The following is a 25932-nucleotide window of genomic DNA, read 5'->3' on the forward strand; positions in this document are numbered from 1 at the left end:
CATATAACTACTAACAGAAAAGTTAAAAGCACTGCAGTTGCTAACACATTCATCCTCCCAATCCATTATGAGCATGCAATAGATGTGTGTATCTTTCCCTGTAGTACTGCAATTTTAATGTATCATGCTATACTAAGGCATTAAAAAACTCATCTCTTCATCAATGTTCATACTACTATGACTGGCGTAGATTTGAAACTTTAGCACTACAGCAGCACAGCTTCCAACATGCCAAAAATACTACTGTAAATCTTCATGGTGTTGATATTTCAAATAATATGATGCAATAAAGCTCATGCAAGGAAGGAAGATTAGGGGTCAATGTCCTGAAGAGGTCATTAAAGATGGAACACAAGCTCAGACTGGACAAGAATGGGGAAAGAAATTAGTTTTGCACTTTTCAAAGGAATCATCCTAGCATGTGTGTTAAGAAATTTAGTGAAACTATTGAAGATCTAACTCTGAATGATCAAACATGGGTTTGACATGGTGTCCTGTATGCAAGTTCAGTATCTAACCACTGCACCACCACCTTCAATACCTAATCCAGGAAGTATTATCTCACAACATATCAAGGAACAGAAGTGCCATTATTTATGTCAGCAGGGGCAATTTATAAGGTCCTACTGTAATGTAAGTGTATGACTTACGAAGTTGTAACTGTAATCATCTGAAGACATTAGAGTTATCTGCAAAACCGTTAGGGTTGCAACTGATTTATTTTATGAAATATCTGTAAAAAAAATAGTGTATGATTTGGGAACACACTTAAGGCCAAAAAATAAAATGTATCTTTGAAGAGAGAAATGTGTGAAACTGATCGGCTTACAGATCTGTAACTTCAGTCAGTATTATTAGATAATGTAATCCTGCATGTTCTGTTCACATTATAGTTCTGAGCAAAATATGAGACTCCAGGCATTATATTGCAAGAGCATGTGTGTAAATATTTTATGGATATCATGGTAATAATATAAATTCCAAATCATTAGCTAAGTACTAGAAATTCTTGACTACCACTATGTAGTAATAATAATAATAATAATAATATTTATTCAACATCGAATAATCAAATACAATCCCTAGAAATAATACAGTTTCAGGACATCATACAGATTATTCTTCTGAATACGTCAGTTTATAAATTACAAACTAAAGATTTATTTGTATTAATAAATTTTACATTTTGATGGATTTTACATTTGGTAGTATACAATCACGATATTACAAATACTGTTTTTATCAACATTATATTAGTTGTAGGTTACTTAAAACTATGAGCTTGACATACTTATGAAGCACTTTTCCTATGGATATAATACTCGTCTAGGGAATAAAAAGGGTTTTCAATTAGAATTCTTTTTAGCTGATCTTTTAATTTGTTAGTAGGAAGGGCTGTGAGACTTTTTGGTAGGGCATTGGCTAGCTTCAGCCCAGCATGAAGTGCATTTTTTTCATATAAAGCTGTTCTGTGGCTATTTACATGGTATCTGAACTTTTGCCTTGTATCATACTGGTGCAGGTCACAGTTGAAATTTGGATTTATTGTTTTCACAAGCAATATAACTTTCAATATGTATACACCTATAATGGTAAGCACACCTAATTTTGGGAACAGATTCCGACATGATTCTCGAGGTGTGGCACCACAAATAATTCTGATAACTTTTTCTGTAGTATTAATAATGTACTTAGGTTGGCTTGAGTTGTTGCACCCCATATTTCTACAGCATAGTTTAAGTTTGATGAGAATAGGGCATGATAAGCAGTTTTTAGTACACACGTCCTTACAATATTTGCTAATCATATTTATAGCAAACACATTTTTCGACAGCTTACATGCTAAGGAATCAATATGCGTGTCCCATTTGAGGCTGTCCTGGATTGTAATTCCCAAGAACTTTGTCCATTTTTTCCTTTTTTACAATGTCACCTCCTATGGATAATTTCATGTCAAATTCTATTTGTTTCCTTGTGTTAAAGTCCATCATTGCAGTCTTTGAAGCACTTACATTTAGATGGCTTTCATTAAAATACTTGACTATTTCATTAGTTACACTGTTGCACTGTACCTCCAGACTCTCGTAGTCTTTGTGTTTACACACTATTGATGTGTCATCTGCATACAATATTTTTGTACAGTTAGGAGAACAATACTGTATATCATTAACATAAATCAAGAAAAGAAGGGGTCCCAAGACAGAACCTTGAGGCACTCCATATTTGATATCAGTAATTTTAGATTTGTAAGACCCACTGTTTGTTTTAAGCAAGACAAATTGTTTTCTATTGCTCATATACAATTTTATTAGCTCATAGCCAGTTCCTCTGATACCCAGGTTCCACAGCTTGTCAAGTAATATGGTGATGTTGATACAATCAAAAGCTTTTTCTAGATCAAGGAACACTCCAGTTACATACTCCTTGTTCTCTATGGCCATTATTATTTTGTCTATTAATTGTGCTGCTGCTACTGATGTTGACTTGTTTTTCATAAAGCCATTCCGATTTTCAAATATTAAATTGTGTTGACTCAGGAATGTCATTAGTCTAGTATAAATAACTTTCTCAACTACCTTAGAAAATTCAGGTAAGATTGAGATGGGGCGGTAGTTTTCAATTTTAGATTTATCACCTTTCTTGTGAATCGGGGTTACTTGTGCTGTCTTTAGACTATCTGGGAAATAACCTAATGCAATTACATCATTTACTGCTGTGGCCATGGCATCAGATATGTTGTCTATGCATCTTTTCAGTGTACTGATAGACAATCCATCATAGCCTGCTGATTTTGTATTTTTTAATGACATTACTATGTTTTTGACTTCCTTGTTATTGGTTGGGGCCAAGTATATGGTTGGTTTGATTGGAATGCCCCTATATCTATGCTGAAGATTCTTAAAATGGTCATTGACAGATTTTCCAACAGAAGAAAAGTACTCATTAAAAACATTTGCAATCTGACATTGACATTTCATGGTATGCCCTTTATGGTTTATAGTAAAATCACTTGTTGGTCTGTCCTTACAATCCCTAAAGCTATTTATTACTTTCCAAACAGCTAAACCTGTGTTAGTAGAGTTTCTTAACATTGAGGCTACATATTTACTTTTAGTTTCTAGCAGAAGATCTTTATAGTAATCCTGATAGTTCTTAAATTCTACCTTTAGCCTATTATTATTATTGTTATTATTTATCATTGAATATTGGAAAAGTCTAAGTTTCTCTCTTGCTGTTTTTACTTCTTGATTTATCCAGTTATTTTTTTGTATCTTTTTGCAGTCATTTACTGTAAAGGTCATTTCTGGACATGAGACATTGAAGCAATAATAAAAATCTGATGAAAACTCACTGAAAGTAATGCTGTTTTTTTTTTTCACCCCATTGTAGGCTTTTTAGCAAACTGTTGAAATCTTTAACATTGTCATCATTGGTCATTCTTTTTGTCACATATTGTTTCTCTTTTCTATTGACATGAAGATTTTCAGCTTCTATCAATACCTGTACTGCGTGGTGGTCAGAAATGGCAAGCTTCAGAACTGATGCACTGCATGTAAAGTGGGACATGTTAGTTATAATGTTGTCAATGCATGATTTTACACTATTGACCTCTCTAGTGGGCTCGTTTATCAGAAATGCTAAGTTAAATTGAGCTAGTATTAGCATTAGTTTTTTAGACACAGAGTCATTGGACAGCAAGTCAATGTTTATATCTCCAGTTAGTATTATGTTAACCCAGCCATTTTTATTGCAGTGTTTACTGTCCATGTCAACAAGCAGGTCATTAAGAACATCAAAGAAACTATCTAGGCTACCAGATGGAGGTCTGTATAGGCCTATAATAATTAAGTTCTCTTTCCCCCACTTATAATTAATTGCTGCTAGTTCTATTACACCCTCAATGCTGAAAGCACTTACATCTATTACGCTATAATTACTACCACTGGCTGCAAAGATAGCTACCCCACCACCACGTTTCTCTTTTCTACTGAAGGCAGAGCAAAAGATCATGGAAAGTGGCTTACATACACTAATTAGCTCATCTGTGTACCAGTGTTCGCTTATAACTAAAACATCAGGGTTATCAATTGCTGCAATGGTATCCAACTCGTTGTGCTTATTGCCAAGACTTTGAAAGTTCTGCTGAATTAATTTGAAAGTGAGCTTGGATTGTTGAACACTTGATGGACGTGTCACCCTACCAGAACCACTTATACATTTATCCCTAAAAAAGAAATATCAGTTGACAGAGTGGGTTTGGTATTTTTCACTATCCATTGATTCAAGTTGGTCTGTTTCCATGTACTGGGAGCCTGGGAAGAATCAGCTTTACCTGGTGTTTTCAGCAGCCATTTGTCCAATGTCATCTGTCTATACCCATTGCTGCAGTCTTCTTGTGTTGTGGAGCACTCATTCTTCGAATGTGTGTGTTTTGAGTATACGTTGCTCCTAGCATTTACGACGATTTCACAAATAATGGACGCTAAGTGACTTTTTCCGCGCCGATTGAGGTGAAGGCCGTGAGTGGTGTAAAGATCTCTACTAAAATGTTGCACGTTAACCATTTGTATATTTGCGTAAAATACAAATACAAAATAATGGCACCTTTATCTGTCTCAAATGTTAATGTTCAATAACTGTTCCATAGTAAAGTATTTCAAAGCTGTTGCACACATCCATAAGAAATAAAATGATAATCATGTGCAAATACACAAAGTCTAAATAATGAAACTGTGTTGAGAAATTTTGATTCAGGTATGGTTTCCTTTTGCTTTAATAGTGTTACATTACATATAGCATAAGTTATATTTCAGGCTTACTGCACTGGCCATTCTGGCAGAAGTGAGCCATCTTTTGGTAGACGGAAAAGGGATGTAACAAATGAAACAGGAGAAGTGGAAGAAAATGATCAATACAAAAATGGAACAGAAGAAGAGGAACAAGTTAGAGAGATGATTGAGGTAAGCTAATAACAGTTTTTTCACACCATTAAATTGTTTTTTATGTTCCTGTAGAAAAAGAATAGCCATAAGATCTGCTTTAAATATAGCTACAGAGCAAAATTTTCCTGCTGCACCCATCACCCATCATTATATAACTTATATTATATATTTACTTTCATGTGAATACTTGACAGGTATTTGAATCACGACATGATATCCTTCAAGAGGAAACAGTTGAGCCACTGACTGCAAATATTTGTCTCACCAACCGGGAGTACTATGGGCTAATGTCTGCAGTCATTATCTTCATGCTTGCTCTCATTGCTGTGGCCAGCTTCTCTGCAGTATGTTACAGGTAAGTATATTGGGGCAGCAAACTAATTATGAATTAGGAAGTGAGGAGAACTGCAAAAATTTACCTCCAGTTGCATACTCACAGTCACTCATGCATGCATGTCACCCCTTATGCCCCCCCCCCCCCCCCATTTTCAATGCAATTAAACTTGGATGGAATTATGTAAAACTTGCTATACAAAAATAAAATAAAATAAAAGATGAAAACACATTTCTGGACTTAATGTACATGTTACTGGCAGTGTCCAATCAAGGCACTGTACAGAATGCCTACGCAACTTATAGAATACCTAGAATTTTTTGGCAAGATGTTTAATTTAATACCTTTCATAGCAAATCTATAAAATGTCTAGGAATTTTACAAAATGAAAACAGATGCAGGCAAAGCATAAAGTTACAATGAAATAATATTTTCAAACTAGAAATTTTTATATTTAATGGAAGCTAAATTAGAACATGAAAATTATCGCAATTCTGTGTGTCTGAAAACTGGCTTATCCTGGAGTACATGTGTTTTAATAGTTGTTAACAATTACCTATATGTAATAAACAACTGAAAAAACATTTTAACAATTATTACAAATGCATAATATGCAATAACTGAATCAAAACTTTTGACGTTTTATGTACTTCAAAGCTGTACTGCTGTTATGCTTTATTTATTGTAACAAGCAGCTATACTGAAATGATGATTTGAATTGCAAATAACTTTTCTTTTTAAAAACAAACACTTGAGGTTCTGACATTTATTTTTGCACATTCACTTCAATTCTTGTCCATTCCCAGTATATTACCTTGTTGCAGCTGACCTAAGAGATACTTCTTTGTCCAACATAACATCTTCAGACTTTAGAAGATATTTCTTGCATGCTGTGAACTGTGACCTCATGTACAACTGCTTTAGAATTCCTTCTTTGGTACCTAATTTATAAAAACCATCATTTTTCACAAAAACCACGACAGCCAAAATGTTGCAAACATTTCCATAACCTTTATCAATTTCAGGAACTGGAACACTAACTGTAGATCCTTTTTCAGCTAATGCGAACATTTTTTTCAAAGAAAATTTTCATTTTCTGTGCCTGAGACTAGATGTTTTGATGAGTCTGTCTGACCAATAATGACTTTTTTGTTATTTATGCAAAGGGGGCATGTAATATGCATACCAAACCTCCTCCCATTTGAGTTGAATTCCTGCAGATAACGTGCATGTAGCATTCACAGAGTGGACATTAGCACGCATCCTGTGTCAGTTCTGAACAGACACAACAAATGAAATCTTGTATTTTAGACGCTTGAGTTGATGTTGAAGCCATAGGTGTAATAAACTCATGGTGGGCTTCTCCTGAATTTTCACAGACATCTTCACATTCACCGGCTTTTTCTAATGAATCAATGATCTCTTCCAATTCTTCTTCTTTTGTAATACCATTTTAAACCTGTTGTGGCAGAGCTGACATGTTCAGTCCAACCTTTATTTTGCAGCATAACAGAGCCTCATATGGAGACCTTTTAATACCAGAATGATATGGTCAGTGTCTCATTAACTGGGTGAACCATAAACCTATGCTCCAATTATTATTTTGCTTGATCTGCATCCATGTTGTCAAGATGATGTCAAAATTTTGGTTTATTCTTTAAGCATTTCCTTAAAAAAATGTCATGTGACTAGGGCCACCTGTCAGGTAGACCGTTCGCCGGGTGCAAGTCTTTTGATTTGACGCCACATCAGCAATTTGCGAGTCAATGGGGATGAAATGATGATGATTAGGGCAAAACAACACCCAGTCCCTGAGCAGAGAAAATCTCCAACCCAGCCACGAATTGAACCTGGACCATTAGGATTGACATTCTGTGCTGCCGACCACTCAGCTGCCGGGGGTGGACAGCATTTCCTTGACTTCGGCTATGACAAGATTCTCCATATAAGATTTTCAGTTGAGACCAGTACTCTTATTGACAAACTCTCTCCTGGCTGACTGGGGGATTGGTGGAGCTCTCAGAACAGTGAATATATCAATTGAGTGGTATTCTACTTCCTCAGCTGTCTTTGTTCTAAGGACATCATGTGATCCTGATGTACTTGAATGAGTCACCATCTGGATGGTTTTGAAAATCAGTTAGGTCAACCTGATATTGAGAATTAAGTTCAGAAGAAATCAGTGGTTTTACTACTATGTCTTTTCTACAGCTCTTTTGTTTCTGTGGGCAGGGTTCACAGATTTGTATGAAAAGTTTTATATCATGATGAGCTATATTAACATATCTAATAGACAATTCCTGTATCATCCTGTCTTGTCCACCATGGCCAAAAGAAGAATGGGTCTCTCAAAGTATGTTAAACAACTCACCATCTGGTATATAAAATTTGGTTGCATCACATATATCATTCAGTGCTTGCATCAATTTCTGTGTTCTCTGTGCATTCATTACAGTGTACTACCTCATTAACCAGTAATGAAATGAAATGTCGTGTGGCTAGGGCCTCCCGTCGGGTAGACCGTTCGCCTGGTGCAGGTCTTTCGAGTTGACGCCACTTAGGCGACCTGCGCGTCGATGGGGATGAAATGATGACGATTAGGACAACACAACACCCAGTCCCTGAGCGGAGAAAATCTCCGACCCAGCCGGGAATCGAACCCGGGACCTTAGGATTGACAGTCTGTCATGCTGACCATTCAGCTGCCGGGGCCGGACTTAACCAGTAATAATGAAGTTGCTTCTTTTTCACAGTCTCTGAAGTTTCAATGTCTCTTATTATTTCCTTGTCGTGATCATCAGAAAAACACCATTTCTTCAGGAATTGCTCCTCATAATCTGTAACTCTCTATAAAATCTTTGTTTCATTGCATATACACGATCATCAACCACAACAGTTTCACAGTCATTACATGCAGCCTCCATTTGAGTGAAAGTGGCACTCTGGCACTCTGACACAACTGAACTCTATCCAAAGTGGACTAAAACTGTTACAACAGTGATGTCTGTAGAAACTGTCAAAACATTTAAATTGTATTTCTTTCATACTTTGCCTTAAACATAACTGGCATTTTATTAGATGCCTAGGCAAAGTGTTGAAAAAGATACATTTAATACCCTTCCTAATGATTTTTTTGTATTCTATATATTGCCAAGGCATTCCTTAAAATGTCAGATTTCATAGTTTTCTGGTAACATACTCACTTACAGCATGTCTGTAATGTACAAATGGAGGTGTCACAACTTGGTGTAGCAAAATAATATTAATATATTAGCTCAAGCAGTACAACAGAGCATCTAGTGATGTGTAACACTGTTAATGATGATGTCTGTGATATCAAAAACAAACGTATGCAATTCATGTTTCAAAAGTTATTTTCAGTGAGGTAAGGGTCTGAGGATCGGAACTGTGAACATCAACAGACGTCACAAGAAGATGAAAAACATTCTCTATTAGGGAAAGTGTTGTCTCATGGTGATAGGGCTGAACAAAATTTTCTCAGGTTCCCTGCAAGGTCAAGTTCTTATACATATGAGGTGTAATTAAAAAGTAATGGGATTTTTTAAAAGAATCTTTATTGATTCATGAACATCAACTTTGTTCCCTTCAAAGTAATCCCCCTCAGATACATATATAATACACTTGTGCCAGTGCTTTTTCCAGTCTTGGACGCACTTCTGGAACTCACTTTTCATTATGATCCTACAGTGATTCTGTTTTTATCTCATCAGTGGTGGCAAATGATATCCTTTCATGGTTCTCTTCAGCTACAGGAATAGAAAGAAGTCACAAAGGCCATGTCCAGTAAATACAGACAATGTAACAGTTTTGTTTTTTGCCAGAAAATCGTGAACAAGCATTGAGATGTTAGCAGGAGCATTTTCATGATACAATTTCCATGAGTAGCTTTGCCACAATTCTGGTTGTTTTCTCTGGACTGCTTCAAGCAAACAGTGCATAACTTCCAGGTAGTATTCTTTATTGGCTGTATGAACATAAGACAGGAACTCATGATGCTCTATTCCACAGTAATCGAAGGAAACAGTGAGAAGAACCTTCACATGTGATTGGACTTATCAAATTTTTTTTGGTCTTGTCTCTTCATGCAGTTTCCATTAGGATGAATGGGCCTTGGTTTTGATGTCATACCTGTATATCAACATTTCATCACCTGTTATAACCTCCTTTGGAAGTTTTGAATCATTGCCGGCTTCATTCAGCAATTCCAGATCTTGTTTTTGGTTGAAATTCAACAGTTTCAGAACAAACTTTGCTGCTATACATTTCATGCCCAAAACATCCAAAAAATTGCTCAGCATGAGCCAAAGGATATGCTGACATCATCAGCAACCTCTCTGATGGTGATTCGGCGATTTTCCAGAACAATTTTCTTTACTTCTGCCTCATTTTCATCAGTAACTGATGTGCTGGGGCATCCAGGGTGGTCGTAGTCTTCAACACCTTCTTGACCCTCTTTGAAATGTTTATACCACTTAGAAACTTTTGTCTTCCTCATAGCAGATTCGCAAAAAGTCACAGTCAACATTTTGAATGTGGTGCTGCACTTTATTCCATTTCTCAAGCAAAATTTAATGCAAATTCTCTGATACATCTTCTTTAAAAGTAAAAATTCACCAAGAACACAAAAACAACAATAAACTAATTATTCAAAACAGCTAAAAATACAAATATACCTAAGGGGGCATGAGTAACAACAAGACAAAAAAATTTTGAAAATCAGGTTTACAAAGCTCATGAAATTAAAAAATTCCCATTACTTATGGATCACACCACATACATGTGTTTTCAGCTGCGTGCTCCTCAGTCATTGTCAAGTAGCAATTGACTTTCAGATGGTTTCAGGCCTCATCCTTAAACAGCCATAGTACTGGCTATGACATCACTGGTGCTCTGTCCATTGCTGTATAAGGTAATGTTTTCACACTGTCTGCCATGCCTGCTTTAAATTTGCAATGGCCAGGTTCCATGCTGTAATAAGTAACAAACTCCCATCTAACATTGATTATGATAGAGGTGGGATTACATGCAATTTTATGTCCATCTTCCAATGCATGTTAAGCTACTGACTATTTCTCTGGATACTGTAGCTCCCAACACCTCTCACATCCAGATCAGCCTTATTCCATCGTGCACACAGTCTGCTGAGCAAAATATCGTCCACACACACGTAGAACATTAACTTTCACAGGCTTGATGGATTGGCATATTTTAGGTGGAGGAGTGATTGATTTGGTGTTATATGTCTTCAGGAACCTTCTAATCTTCCCTGTCACTGAACCACAGAATGGCCAAAATGCAAACTAGATTATGTCTCCAATACCTCACATATCATGTGTCTCGCTAATATATTTAGATAGTAGAGGATCCTTTTTCCTCTTACTATATCAATAATGAGCAGTTGCATTTCAAGCTGCTCTGGACACAAAGTTCTCCCTATAATGCATCGAGATACCCATAATTGTGCCAGTTCTTGCATTAATCAAGTTGCTTGGTTGTAAACTTACATATGACTTACCGGTATTTCCCCTTTGTCTCATTATTAGTTATAATATCCACTTTCATTGTCATATGATTGGTTTTATAGGCACTATTAACAATTATTTCTATACATAGTTTGCAACAAATATATCAGTGCTGAAATGTATGCTCATACATTGATTTTGCTGCCTAGCAGCAATTCTACCTTAAACTCTATTTTTTCTCTTTGTTGTTTATTTCTATCAGCAGCTGTCTCTACTATTAACTAACTGGTTGAACATTCTGCACATTTAAAATATCTTAATATACTAAGTTATTCTTAACCTACTTTTCATAGTTTCCCAATGTTATCAGCAAATACCATAATTTTGTTACATAGCATCTAGTCAATTGTCACTTACATAATCTGAAACAATTAATTTCATTTCTTCAGAGATGATATATTCTTCCGGAGAGTTTAAAGAAATATTATCTTTAATCCTGCTTCCTTTTCATGCCCAGTAAATAAGAGATCCCCTTCAAGAATTCAGATTCGTTTTTTCATGTCTACCTAGCTCTCTCTAAATACATTTACATACATTTGATTTATAAAATGAATACTTACCAGCAAATTGAAAAAGAAAGAGATTAGTAAAGATGTCATTTGTTAGCAGTCAGACAGGAATCATACTTCATATTGATTAACAATTACAGAGATACAGAGGGCATTCATGTCGGTCCTCAATGCTTAAAGGCCATCCAACAAGTTAGAGAGGGATAAGTTTATATTTCAGCACTCATTATCTGTAGATATGCCACAGTGCTGTACAAATTGAGTCCAAGTTCCATGACCTGCAAAGTCTTATCTACTCTCTGTCTGCTTCTTCATGATTATGTACATGGCAGTCTACCCTCTTAGTAACTGATCTCATTGGAACATCAACTGACTAACACATTGTGTGGTTTGGAATGGAAATTTGGGTGGAGGGCGTGTTAGTGGAAATTATCAGTGATAGGTGTTTTCCTTAGATACACTAGTGAGCCAAAATATGGTGACCTCCTGCTTTATAGCATGGTGATCCACCTTTGGATGCAACACAGAGCAATTCTGCATGACATGGACTTGAGAAGTACTTTGAAGTTTTCTATAGATATGTGACACCAGATGTCTATACATAGGGCACACAGTTCCCACACATTATGGGCTGGTGGTTTTTGGGTGTTGAACTGGCATCCAGTAACATACCAGATGCCAGCCTACATCAATGGCACAATGCATGTTTCAAGTAGTTCTTTGTCTGGATGACAGCATATCCAGAATGACCATCAAACTAGTGCAGAAGAAATGTGACTGATCTGACCAGGCGACACGTTTCCATTGATCCATGGTCCAATCTTGATGATCCTGGGCGCACTACAGTCATAACTGACAATATTGTTGAGTCAACCTGGAATACATTGAGGTCATCTGCTGCAGAGCCCCATGTTCAACAATGTGCACAGAATGGGGTGCACCAAAACACATATGCCTCTACCAACACTGTACTCTGTCATCAGATCAATCTCATTCCAAAGAGCAGGTGCATCTTCAACCTCCACTATCTGTGATGAAGCATTTATGTCTAACACTGTCACCTATTTGGGGTTTCGCTGTCCTTCAACCACTTTCCATAGATGCTCACAATGGAAGTAAACAAACAGCTGAGCAGCTTTGCCCCTTCCAAGACACTCATTCCCAGGTGCCAGACTACAGCAATCTGCCATTTGTGAAAATAATTTTTGTCAATGGATTTCTCGATTTGTACCTGAATAATGATAATTAAATACAACAGCTGTATTGTAATCCAACGTCGACAATTCAAAACATGCCAGTTTTGACGCCAAGAAGTGTCATCTTCAGGCCCAAAACATAACTTGGCATCAATGTACAAACCACAATGACAAAGACCAGCAGAGTCTTCAGATGGAAACTTTGGGCAAAGTTTATAATCTTTGGCTTTGCCTCCATGTGCCTTGGAGTTTCAGTTGTCGTCTGCCAATTGCTGGGCTTGTTACAGCTACAAAGATACAGAATTCAGTTGATTTTGGTCCCTCTGCATGTGACTTTGTTGGCTGCACATGCTGGCGCATATGCTTAATAAGTCATACTGTTTCCATTTGAAGACCTCGCTGGTCATTGTCACTGAAGTTTGTACATTGATGGCAGGTTATGCTTGGTGCCATAAGATTATGCTTTTTGGTGTCGAAACTGGTAGCATGTTTTAAATAAGTGATGTTGGATTACAAAAAGGCTGCTGGTTTTAATTATCTCTATTCAAGTTCTAACAATACCACCACTTGGAAAGTAGATTAGAAATCAGATTAATAATGTTGCTCATGCAGCATATGTTCGCTTTATCGGGCAACAACAAAAGCACTGACTGCGGATGGTATCGTCAGAATGGAAATAATGAGGTCACTGTAAAAATGTCATTAATTTGGCACTTATCTTGAATGGATTCCCACATAGATTTCATTGAAATCATTATGGTTCATCTTGCTGATTCTAGTTGCTAGAAGGTCCAGATCTGTATTTTAGCAATATTTGAAGACCTAACAAATACGTTTTCAGGAAATTCTTAATGATCAAACAATCCCAGATCAGAACAATGGCATGGTAGAAATAATTTTTGACTTGGTGTTCATGATCCACATTTTTAATAAACTTCTTGTAAATTCACATATACTTCTTCTTAATTGTCACATCATAAAAAAAAACAGTTTTGTATCAATCTTCACATATTTAATTTCCACTTTAACCAAACACAAGACTTGACTGCTCTTTTACAAAGTGAAATAACAACATAACTTCTGCAAAGTGAAACAAAGACTGCTCTGTGTGCATTCACACCAAAATGATTACAAGCAAGACAAAGATTATGACAGTCTCACAGAAATGCATACACACAAGAACCATATCACTGTAATATATTGATACATTGGAGTAACTATACATTAATAAAACCAAATGTGAATATTGTCACAAAAATGTCTGTTACTTCACAGGAAAGTAGTTCGATATTACTGGTATCGAGAACTGGGGTTGGAGTGCCGTAATGGCCACGTAAATAAAGAACCATTACAAAGTACTTCACATTCGGCTGCTGTTCCACTGTCCTTGATGGATTAGCAGACTTTCCCATTTATGACCTGTATCATTGCTAGAATGAGTCACCATTTCTCTATGCTCCACTTATATAGTTTTCCTACCTTGCCATTTATCCACAACACACTAAGCAGCATTCAGTTGTGATGAGCAGTGGTCATAATGTTTTGGCTCTCACAAAATTTGTGTACTCTTGTGATTATATAGCCTACATGGAAAGCTAAATGACAAACCGACCACCCAGTTTCATGTGTTCCAATAAAGAACATAAATGTTTGTAAGAATATGCATAGGGAAAACACCCATCACTGACCTTTACAATTTATGATGACCTCCTTCTTACCTGCCCCTCCACCACCCCAGCCCCCCATACAACGTGTTACTCAGTTAATGTTTCACTGAGATCAGCTGCTGTGATATAAGAATACAACATAGATAATCATGCAGTAGCAAACAGTTGTGTTTCATCCAGACAGACCTAGCAGATCATGGAGTTTGCACTCCATTTGCCAATCTCCAGCAGCCCTAAATTATTGTATTTGACCTGTGTACATGACATCTTCTGCATTGCGTATTCATGTCTCTTTGCAACATACAGCTCACCATGAGTTGTACACAGAATGTCACAGTTGTACACAATAATGATAATGAATTAAATCCACTGATTAATTTCACTTTAGTCTTGGTATGAATGATGATCACAGAATAGCTTGTTACCATAATATCCAAGGGGTAGGCTTATGTGGGCAGTGTCTATTGTTTCATGGCAAAAATGGAATGGCAATCAAAGTAGGAGGTAAGAGCTTATTACTGTGCAGCAAAGAAGACAAAGCCATTTTTATTCACCAGAAATATTAAGACCACTGTTTTCTGGGATAAAAAAAGGTTTTTCTTTTTTATTACCCTGCTGATTAAAGCAACAACTGACGACTCCTGAACGTAAGTCTCCTTGGCCAGCTGGATTAAAAAAATGTGAGTGGAGGTCTGGATTACAATGGAAAAAAATCTCTCATCATGACAATGAAAGGTGCCATGACAATCATAAAAACGAAGGACTTCAAATATTAATTGTTTGAACACACAGTCTGTTCAGCCAACTTGGAACATTTTAACTTCCACTTATTTTCACATTTAAAGATATCTGGGACTGGAAAATATTTATGGAGCCCAGTGAAGAGGCTATGACAGCCACTGATTTGTTTCCTGCTGACCTTTCAGAACCACACTTCAGGGACAGAATCTACTCATGGGAAAGGCACTGGACAAAGTGAGTTGACCTAAAAGGGGACTATACTGAAAGCAATGTGTGTGTGTCTTGAATTAAGAAACAGTTTTTCACTACAAGGTCAGAGACCTTTCACCTTGCCTTTATACATCAGGCTGCTCTAGAACATGGATTTCTTGCTGGTGAAGATACTCCTCACATTGACTTGTCAGTGAGGTCTCCAGATCTTAGTTTTATCAGAGGATTCATTGATACATTGGGAATATGCAGGCAGTCTGTGGCAAATAAGCATTGTTAAAGACCTTCACACAGCAGTGTTCTTGGTTGCAACTCACTGCCCATTGAGCCCTTCAGCCACCTCATAGAGTGCTCCCGCCCACATCCCTACCAAGTATGTGTGATACCTGGGAGGAGAGTTCATCCTGTTCACTGTTCTCCAGTTTTGTTAATTTTTTAAATGTTCATCTAACTATATATTTTGGTTGCTGTTGTACACCAAATTTCTTATGACTAAGTTACACCATGTTTTGCAAATTCAGGAAATATGTTCTTATTTCTTTATTTTACTTACTATTTGTATATTTTTACATGTGCTAGTAGAACCTTCCTCCTTCCACACAGTTGTTCTCACAGTAATAAAAATAATGCATAACTCACAACATTTAAAGTGTATGATTTATTTTTATTTGTCTATCCATAGACAATGCAAATTGTGTGGATGTTGTCAACACATAAATACATAAAATACAGACACAGGGAAAAATAAACATACCCAATTACACACATAAATAGATACATACATTTCTTGCCTTACTGAGTTACCCATTTGGACATTGTATTTCACTGTTCTATTTAACATACTTTAAAATGCCTCTTAACTGCAGTAATCAATCATTAGCATAATTGTCAACAAAATTTACACATCATTTTAGGTAATCCTTTATGGTATAAAAACACTTTTCTAACAAATAATTTTAGGGTACTCCAGAAAGTACGTATTTCGCTTTTGTCTTAGATCTCTTGTGGTAGTTTATTGTATAGATTAATTCCATTATACAGCACACTATTTTGGATTTTTGTTCTGTTTTTTCTATTGAGATGCAAGTAGTCACTGGATCTGGTTCCATATTTGTGTAGAGACCTGTTCATTGTGTCCTGATCCATGTCTCTTTTAACATGGATCACTATTTGCAAAATGTACCCACATGGGACAGTCAGGATTCCCACAGCTTCAATTAATTCACCATTCTGCTTCAGTTTTACTTTAAGAATCTCTCTTTCTGTAACTGATCAGATTTATACACACATTTTCCAAAATGAAATAGTCAATGAGCAGAATACAAAATCACTCACTCCTGTTAAGTGGATACATGTAAAAAATGTATACATTGTTTTCTGTCTTCTCATTTTCAATGAGATAGCAAATTTATTTATTTTTCTCTTTCTATCTCCTACCAAGAATGATAATATTTGATATATTTCATGTTCACTTTTCTAAGAGGTTTCATTTAGTCTGCAGAGCATCCTTTCTTTATCACAAAGATTGTCCCATTTGGACAACTGTTTCTACTCATATGTTTATTCTCAATCATATTTAGATTTATTCTGAATCATATTTAGATTTCTCCGGTGGAAGCTGTTATAAGCATGTTAAAGTTTTTACCTTTAACCCACTTGTGCACATTATATTGTGAGGAAGTGAGATAAAATATTTAATTAATTAGGAAACTACACATCAAATACAGAAAAATTAGTCAGCAATGTTTTTTGTAGAAATATGGTATTGCAGATGATGTGATATTATAATAATTCTTTCTTGCACAGTACATAAAACACTGTGAACAGTGTAAGTTATTTCAGATGCAAATTAATTTTACACAGAATGTGGCACAGATATTTTTGTACCTGTTTTTTATCATTATTTTGTGTTATTCTCTGTAGGCGCTACTGGTCTGTCCATATGAAGAATGTTGCAGCTGACAGTACACATCCAGCTAATATTCCTACCATATCAAACAGACCAAATTTCTCTTTTCTTGTTCCAAATGCCAAGAAAGCTTTTGGAAATGGGTGAGTAGACATGTAAAAGTACAGGGGCTGGCTAAATATATTTCCTGGGGAAAGTATTACAAATAGTGTTTCCTGATGAAATGATGTATTATGGTAGCACTGTTTGTTTAATATACATAATGGAGATAGTGTGCAACTATAGGCATCCCCCCCCCCCCCCACACACACACACATACATACACACACACACACACCTTTATACAGATGGTTGCAGGACCTCAGCTGTTTAATATAAAACATCAAACCAAAACACCTTTCGGCTCTGAAAATTTCCTATTGTTATTGTATTTGTGATTCACAAATAGCATGAAACATAAAAAGACATAGCTTCAACATTTGAATGCTTTATTAGCATGTGGAGATTGGCAGGAGATATGACATCTTTCAGAACTGAAAGCATTTAAATTAAATCTGTGGCCATTATTTTGAAATGAGTTTGTACATTGAGAGACAGAACATCCAGTATGGAATAAAAGTTGTGTATAAAGACAGAGCACTATTCACCAACCAGTAGAGAGATAGAACAGAAAACAAAGTAGAAATGGATAAAGATTAGCTGATCTTTCAAGTTAAGTATTTTTTTCAGATAGCTCACACAGTTCTCTACCCGCACTGCAGCCTGAAAAGTTGGTTCATTGCAAGCACAAATCTGTATTTTAGTTTCTCAAGACAACCACAGATCTTTCAATTCAATTTACAAGGAGAGTACAGCACCTTACCAAATAGTGTAACCTACAGAACAGGATCGTGACTTTGAATACAGTTTTACCATCTGTCTTATAGCTATTATGTTCTGTCTTCAGGTTTCAGACCATCATACACAGAACATGTGTCACTGCTTCAGTTTTACTGGGTGACAAGAACTTAATTCACTACATTCCCTCTACAAGGTTTTGTGCAATTTAAACTTTCTCTGCTTAATACATCCCCCTTATCTATTCAAGGCAAATTTTCTGCACCACTGCTATTTCTCAAGTAAATTTATGTGAATGATTAATGACAACTTTTATGAAATTTTGTACACATATCCTCCCACACCCTACAAGGAAGATGGTTGTCTTATCCATTTTTAAAGAGTATTTTAAACAGTAATGTAAATTACTGCACATAGTAATTTCTTGTAAACTGACAATTCAGCACTATGGTTTCTGTAAAGTGTTCAATTGTAGATCTCACCACACATTTGGAGCTGAGGTGACTACTGCTCAGTAAAGCAATACATTAAATATCCCAACTGATTTTTTGTAAAACAAAATCAGTTCATAAATTTGTCAAAAACTATAGAGACTGAAATGCTGGCTCATTCTTCTGTTCAGGAAGTGCAACTCCCAGCATTGCCAACAGAAACACTTGAAATAGAACACAGGATTCCTGCTTTTGGAAACAATAGTTTCCTTCTCCAGGCAGGAAAGAAAGACTGGTGTAGGGAGGTTGGAGGTGGGAAAACTGGTCACTGAGCTCCTAGGTTAAAAGGGAGTCACATTTCATGTGGACAAAGGGAGGCAATAAAGCATCCAAGAGTGCTGTGTTCTGTTTTAAATGCTTCTATCAGCAATAATAGGAGTTGAACCTCCTGAAGATAGAGATTTTAAATGATTTATTGTAATGACAAATAATTCAAGCAAACTGGTAATACTATCTAATAAGTTGAAGCACAGCTAGCCATTGTCTCTCTACCTATACATCCACTTTTAGTGGCACCTATTCACTAGGGTCAATAGGAACAAATAGCTTTCAAGCCCAAATAGGTGCAGTTAAAACTGGACAAGTTGACCTGACCAATCACAAACAAAGTGCTAGACGCCACTATGTGTGTAAACAGTGACTGGCAGAATTCAACAAAGCACAATATGGACTTGTGTGTGTTTCTTATTTATTGCCAACTATAAGATAAAAATTGCTGGCAGAGGGCCTCAGGTGGAACTGAGCCTTTTGGGCCTTGCAATAGGTCCAAATGAAGCTGTGGCCAAGGCATGGACCATGGAGGTGTATGTAAGTGGACCTGCAGGAAAGGTGGTAAGAGTTAAAGCGCTGAGTTCAGTATGAAGCAACCAGACACAGAGGGCAAGGGGATTCTCAGTTCTGGGCCACTGTTGCTGGAGAGATGAATTGCCATGTTAGGGGAAAGGAGATGGAAATTTGGGTGGCAAGGTGAATTATGAATCTGGGCGGTACAATTTGCAAGCAGCAGTTGCCGTCTAAGCCGCAACGGAGGAACACCAGCATCCATGTTCACTGGGCTCATTCAAAGAGCTCTTGTTGTGAGCTGAATTCCACTCGCACTGAAGTTGAATGACCATCTCATGTTTCTTTTGTACTTACCAACAGAACCTGCGATTAAATACACTGTTCTTCTTTGGCTTTGTCTCAATCCCACGTGAAAAGGTTCACAATTCAGGAGCAATGCTCAGGAACTGATTCCATGACAGATATGTAAGATCTCCTTTATGGGTGCCTACACTACTAGATGGTTATTCCAATGAATCTTTCTAGCATCTGCCTTTCCAATTATTAGTTTCATCTGGTCGTTCCCCTACGAATTATTCTTTATGTATGTTCCCAGAGATTTAATGGATGGGATTCTTCTCAGTGATTGTAAGCAATCATGTAATCAACCAATAATGGGTCTCTTGGTGTGTATATATGGGAAATACATTACATTTGTTTATGTTAAGGCTCAACTGCCAATTTCTGTGCCAAGCACAGATCCTGTGCAGGTCATATCAGCAGGCCATATTTTTTGCATTGCAGCAGCATCATCCATAAACAGCCACATTGAACTTCCTGTGTGTTATATATATATATATAGGGAAACATTCCACATGGGAAAAATATACCTAAAAACAAAGATGTGAAAATGTCTGCTTGTGTCTGTGTATGTGCGGATGGATATGAGTGTGTGTGCGAGTGTATACCTGTCCTTTTTTTCCCCCTAAGGTAAGTCTTTCCGCTCCCGGGATTGGAATGACTCCTTACCCTCTCCCTTAAAACCCACATCCTTTCGTCTTTCCCTCTCCTTCCTTCTTTCCTGATGAGGCAACAGTTTGTTGCGAAAGCTTGAATTTTGTGTGTATGTTTGTATTTGTTTGTGTGTCTATCGATGTGCCAGTGCTTTCGTTTGGTAAGTCACATCTTTGTTTTTATATATATATATATATATATATATATATATATATATAATGGCAGTGGGCAGGACATATTGCATGAATGAAGGATACAGAGATGGATGGAAACACCTCTTAAAAATGTATTTAATAACTTAAAGAGGCTACATCTCGTATAGATTGAATTAGCTGAACAATAAATAAATAAATAAATAAATAAATAAATATATGAGCCTTGCACTGACCCATACATCTGTAGTCAAGGTGGGAACAAACAGAGTTCAGTAACATTGGAGCAGATAAATCTGAATTCAATTTTTAAAAATTTTGTGCTCCATGAGACCTTGCTTTTAAACAGGTGAATTGTGCAATCATCAAGGGAACTTTTCATCAACATTACCCATAAATCTCACAGTTATTTTGAATTGCTGTTCCTCAATCTCAAACCAGGCAAATTAAAAATGATGTGTGCATAGTTAAAAAGCACATGCACAGATTTGTCTGTCATAAATTTAATACCTGTTTTATCTGCTCGTAAATTGCAACCTCTTAATTTCCATTTGCAGCTTGTATGTGCTACCTGCAAAGAGGTAAGAATGGAAAACTCATCAATGAACTTACCGTGGATGTAATATTGTTATTAGCAATTAGAGACACTGTTGTCTTGTTAAAAATGAATGGACTAGATGTTTCCAACTCTATATTTAAAATGTGAGGAATGAAAGTATTACACAAAGATGCCATCAGATGTTCCATTCATGGAGATGTCAGAGAATATTATGACTCCAAGTAGTATTTTACTTCTTCTCAAGGTTAAAAAAAATTGTGATGTCTTTGCAAGGAATCTGTTGTATAGTTACCTTCAGCAGTGCTAGTTTATCAATCAATATCTCCTGTATTCACAATGAAATTGTGGCAGCAGCTTACCATCTGATTCAAGGTCTTTCCCTCACAGTAAGTGGGGAAAACTTTACAAAAGCTACTTTCCATGCCTAGACAAACTTAAAATGGGCAAAGAGGATTTCTTTGCTCCCCTCTAAAAGGTTCTGAAAAATACAGTAATGGATCCTATCATGATCAGGTGATGTGTTATGAGTAGCAGACAATGCCAAATCAGTCTCCCAGATAAAGATGGAGCAGTTATACATTTCCAGAATAAATTTTCACTCTGCAATGGAAAATATGCTGATTTGAAACTTCCTGGCAGATTAAAAGTGTGTGTCAGTAGGGACTCAAACCTGGGACCTTTGCCTTTCACAAGCAAGTGCTCTGCTGACTGAGCTATCCCAGCATGACTCACAACCTGCCTTCACGGCTTTACTGACAGTGTGTTGGTACCTGCCGTCATTTATGCCTGTCTGCAGGGAGCAGCAGGTTTTGATGTAAGCACATTTTTGCAGTCACACTTACAAAGGCAGATATTTGTGTTGGCACTATTTATCTGCATTTGTGTTGAGGCATGAGCTATCCAGATTGGGATTTTAAGAGCCAAAATAGTCACAGCAGCAAATGTTGGGAGTTGAAAAGCTCTGTATATTTTTTTGGCTCTGCTGCGTGGAGGAATCTTGTTGTTTACATGAACATGAGTGTTTCTATGAACATAGTCCTGCTGCCCCTAATATTTTACTAACTTTAAAGTGTCAGCAATACTTCTGTATTCTTCTTGATCTAGGAAAGTGGCACTTTCTAAAAAAAAACTTCTTGTCTTAAGAACACACTTGTGTTTTGTTACTCTTGTTTGAATACTGTTTTCCAAATCATTCCTCAGGGGAACTGCTAAGCCATGACCTCCAATTAGGTTGAATGTTGATATGTACCAGAGGGACACCCATTTTCTGACATTTGTAGAAAAAGTCAGAAGTTACATCCTGTCCCACAGATAGGCACAATATTTTGTGGACTGTAAGACACTATGGACTACAAGACACACCTTAATTTTTTAAGCTTTTTTAAAAAAATTACATTTTTATTATTAAACTGCAAAGCCAGACTAAAAAAACCTTAATTTATAAAACCGAACTGACCTTAAAAATACCTGAAAACTGTCATCTGAACTTTCATCGACGTTGTCGTCATCTCCTTCTCTCCTTCTCCCCTTCTCCTCCTCCTCCTCCTCCTCCTCCTCCTCCTCTGTCTTTGTCATCATAGTTGTCCTCTTCATATATAAGGTGGTCTTCACTGCCACGGAGAACAGTACTTATGCCACACTTCTTGAAAGATTTAACAATAATATCTCCTCTCACTCTAGACCATGACTGTTTCATCCACTGGCACACTTGTTTGATTGTATGTTGTTTTACAGCTTCCTTTGGCATAAATTCATGTTGAGTTTCAACTGTCCTCCAGTTGTTCCACTCCTCTCTCATATACACTTTAAATGGTTTATTTATCGAGACATCAAAAGGTTGCAATTGTGAAGTAAGTCCTCCCAGAATAACAGCAAGCTCTTTATATCCCTGTCTCAATTTCTCTTTCACAGAATTTTTCAAATGAGTACTAAACTGATCTTGCATGAGAAGAGAACTCTTCTTCAATAAAGCACCTTTCCTTCTCTCCCACACAATGTTAATCCGTAATTTCATACCAGTCTCATCCATCCAACCCTTGTCATGTACTGATACATGAACAACACCTGGCGATATTTCAGAAGGTTTTGGAATTGTTTTGCACTCGAAAATGATCATTGGTTTCCCATGGCATCAGCAGCTATATGGGAATTTTTAAGACTGGTGGGAATTTTAAATAAAACACTGGACATTTTTACATTAATTTCGAGTATAAGACACACCTGAATTTTGAAGACAATTTTTCAAAGAAAAAAAGTGTGTCTTATAGTCCATAAAATACAGTAGACAGTCCCCATCTTGTCTGAATAAGCCTTATGCAATCATGGTGTGGTATGTGCACCAGAAGTTGCCCATTCATGGCTGTTTCAGCATGACAGCCATACACGCCATCAGCACACAGAACAGCTTGAAGTGGAGATCTGTTTTTATATACAGGTTTGTACCATCCTCATAGTACAGACAGCTAAGCTAAGATCCCCACTCGATATGATACAATGATCCACTGTCTTGTGGCAAAGTGCTCTCTGAAATGTGCAGATATGGTGGCGATAACCAGTCCCCAGCTAAATGCAGAGAGCCTTGAGATGCTTGCCACTTGGCACAACCCCTCTCATATTAGAAGTGTCCAACTCCACATGTGTGTATATTGATACACAAGAGTGAAGCTGCTCGACTCCACTTCTTTGATACAACACATGTAGTTCACTCACATTAAAACAGGCAACCATGTGAATATGATTTACATCCCCACACACATGAATTAAAATAGTTTACATTACTCATCGTTCAAAAACTTCGTATTTTTACCATAGATGTTGTGCAAGAACATGATAGCAATTGGATATTATTATTTAAAGCTCATTTCCATTGTTACCCACCACACATTTACTAGTCAAAAATGTGTTGAAATATAAGTATATTAACATCTGGGATTATATTTATATGAAAACTGAATGATAGTTTTTCTTTATACAGGAATACAGCAAAAATAATGGATCCAGAAATGCCAAATAGATGTGGTAGAGGATTTGATGACCCAAGTGAGCCTATCTATACAGATCCATCATTGTTTGAAAGGTCTCGAAGTCTAAGAAGCATTACAGCATCACAGGCAGGACATAAAATGCAAGTATAGGTAACGAAAGCCTTTGGGTATGCAGATTGCGTATTATGTAAGACAACAAAAATGTTTCTCTCTGTTTGGTATAAAAGGCACAAACTACTGACATCTGTTTATTGAACTCCTTTCCTTCAGTGAGTAACATGGAAGAGAATGTTTGTCTTGAGATTTTTGTTTTCTTTTGAAGGTGTAAACAGATTTAATGTGTTCATTTATACATTGATGTTAACATGTTTCAATCTATTCATAATATTTTCTCAACATTTTCTGAACTTTCAATTTTTTTACTTCTATACATCTTCACTCAGCGATCAGTCATAGTTGCTACCACTTTGATTTTGAAACAAATAGTACATACTATTTTCCTAAAGCTTTTAGAGACTTTACTGTAACTAAACCGTTTTCTGCCAATGTGTACTCCTGTGACATTAAGACTTTCATCCTACATTTTATTTTCATTTTGTAATATTCTGAAATCTCAATGATTATTAACTCATGATATATATATAAGACTGTAAATAACCCAATGAAAGTTTGTTATACAAGAACATAATGTAACAATTATCAGTTTCACACTATGAGCTAAATTTGTAATTTTTTAGTTATATAACATCAATAAATTTTGTAAAACATACAGATATTAAATTTGTGGACAATTCTACTTTATTTTCCCTGCAAACAAAAGTTTAAAAAAAATTGTTTTTGTGCCATGTCAGTATTGTCACGTATGATTACATTCTGAAAAGGTAAATAGAATGAAAAACGTTATTTAAAATTTCCAGCCAGGGGTTAGATAACAGTAGAAAAGTATGTATTGCCAACGACCTTGCTGCAGTGGTAACACCGGTACCCGTCAGATCACCGCAGTTAAGCGCTGTTGGGATGGGCTAGCACTTGGATGGGTAACCATCCGGTCTGTCGAGTGCTGTTGGCAAGCAGGGTGCACTCAGACCTTGTGAAACAAACTGAGGAGCTACTTGATTGAGAAGTAGTGGCTGTGGTCTTGTAAACTGACATACGGCCGGGAGAGTGGTGTGCTGACCACATGCCCCTCCATATCCGCATCCAGTGACACCTGTGGGCTGAGGATGACACGGCAGCCGGTCAGTACCGTTGGACCTTCCAAGGCCTATTGGGATGGAGTTTTAATTTTTTAGAAAAGTATGAAATACTGTAGACATGGAAGAAATATACATGGTGTGTCAGGAAATATGTAACATCCCTTTTATTTCAGGAATAGTTCGAAACATTGAAATGAGGTTTTCAGCAAATGATACTATGCTAAGGGGCATATACTTATGTTCTGTGATATATAGTCTTAACTCTTAAGATGTTGAAGCAAGTATGATATTTCAAATATAATTTCTTTTTCAATGGCATTTGAAAGTGCTTGAAAAGATGAGTACAGTGATATACTGCTTCTTAATTCTGAAATTGGTAACTCTTCTCACACACACACACACACACACACACACACACACACACAAAAGTCACCATTTACGTGTCTGCACTGCAAAACTAGCAGGAGCCATATCATCTATCAGCAGGTCATTTCTGCTTTGACATTTGTGCAGACACGTACAACAATGAGGAGAAATTAGACATTCTACTTCTATATGGCAAATTTAAAAAAAATGTTGTCGAAATAGTGCAGCAGTACTGGAATGTCTATCCTGATCGTCATTGTCCATCACGCCAGGCACTCTCACGGATTATTACGTCACTAGTGCAAACAGGCAGCTTGAACATCAGAGGGTGAGGACTATGAGAGCAAACGTCGAGAGCACATGAAGAAGCTGTTCTGGTTACGACACTTATCAGTTCACATGTTGGCTTGAGATGTATAGCCAACGAATGTGGAGTCAGCTAGATGAGTGTCATTCGCATCTTGCATTGACATTAATTTCACCCTTATCATCTGTCACTACATCACACACTCAGAGGAT

General features: G+C 36.7%; 1 protein-coding gene across 1 annotated transcript in view; it reads left to right on the plus strand.

Moving 5' to 3' along the window:
* LOC126470011 (uncharacterized) overlaps positions 1-24586 on the plus strand; it is a 169321-nt gene extending 144735 nt beyond the window's left edge. Inside the window, exons 17-20 of the mRNA XM_050097489.1 lie at positions 4815-4961; positions 5138-5298; positions 17067-17195; positions 23842-24586. Coding sequence (XP_049953446.1) covers positions 4815-4961; positions 5138-5298; positions 17067-17195; positions 23842-24001 — 597 coding nt within the window. The 3' untranslated portion in view covers positions 24002-24586. The remainder of the gene's footprint in view (positions 1-4814; positions 4962-5137; positions 5299-17066; positions 17196-23841) is intronic.
* The last annotated feature ends 1346 nt before the right edge of the window (positions 24587-25932 follow it).

The sequence above is a fragment of the Schistocerca serialis genome, chromosome 3, assembly GCF_023864345.2.
Source record: "Schistocerca serialis cubense isolate TAMUIC-IGC-003099 chromosome 3, iqSchSeri2.2, whole genome shotgun sequence".
Lineage (NCBI taxonomy): Eukaryota > Metazoa > Arthropoda > Insecta > Orthoptera > Acrididae > Schistocerca > Schistocerca serialis.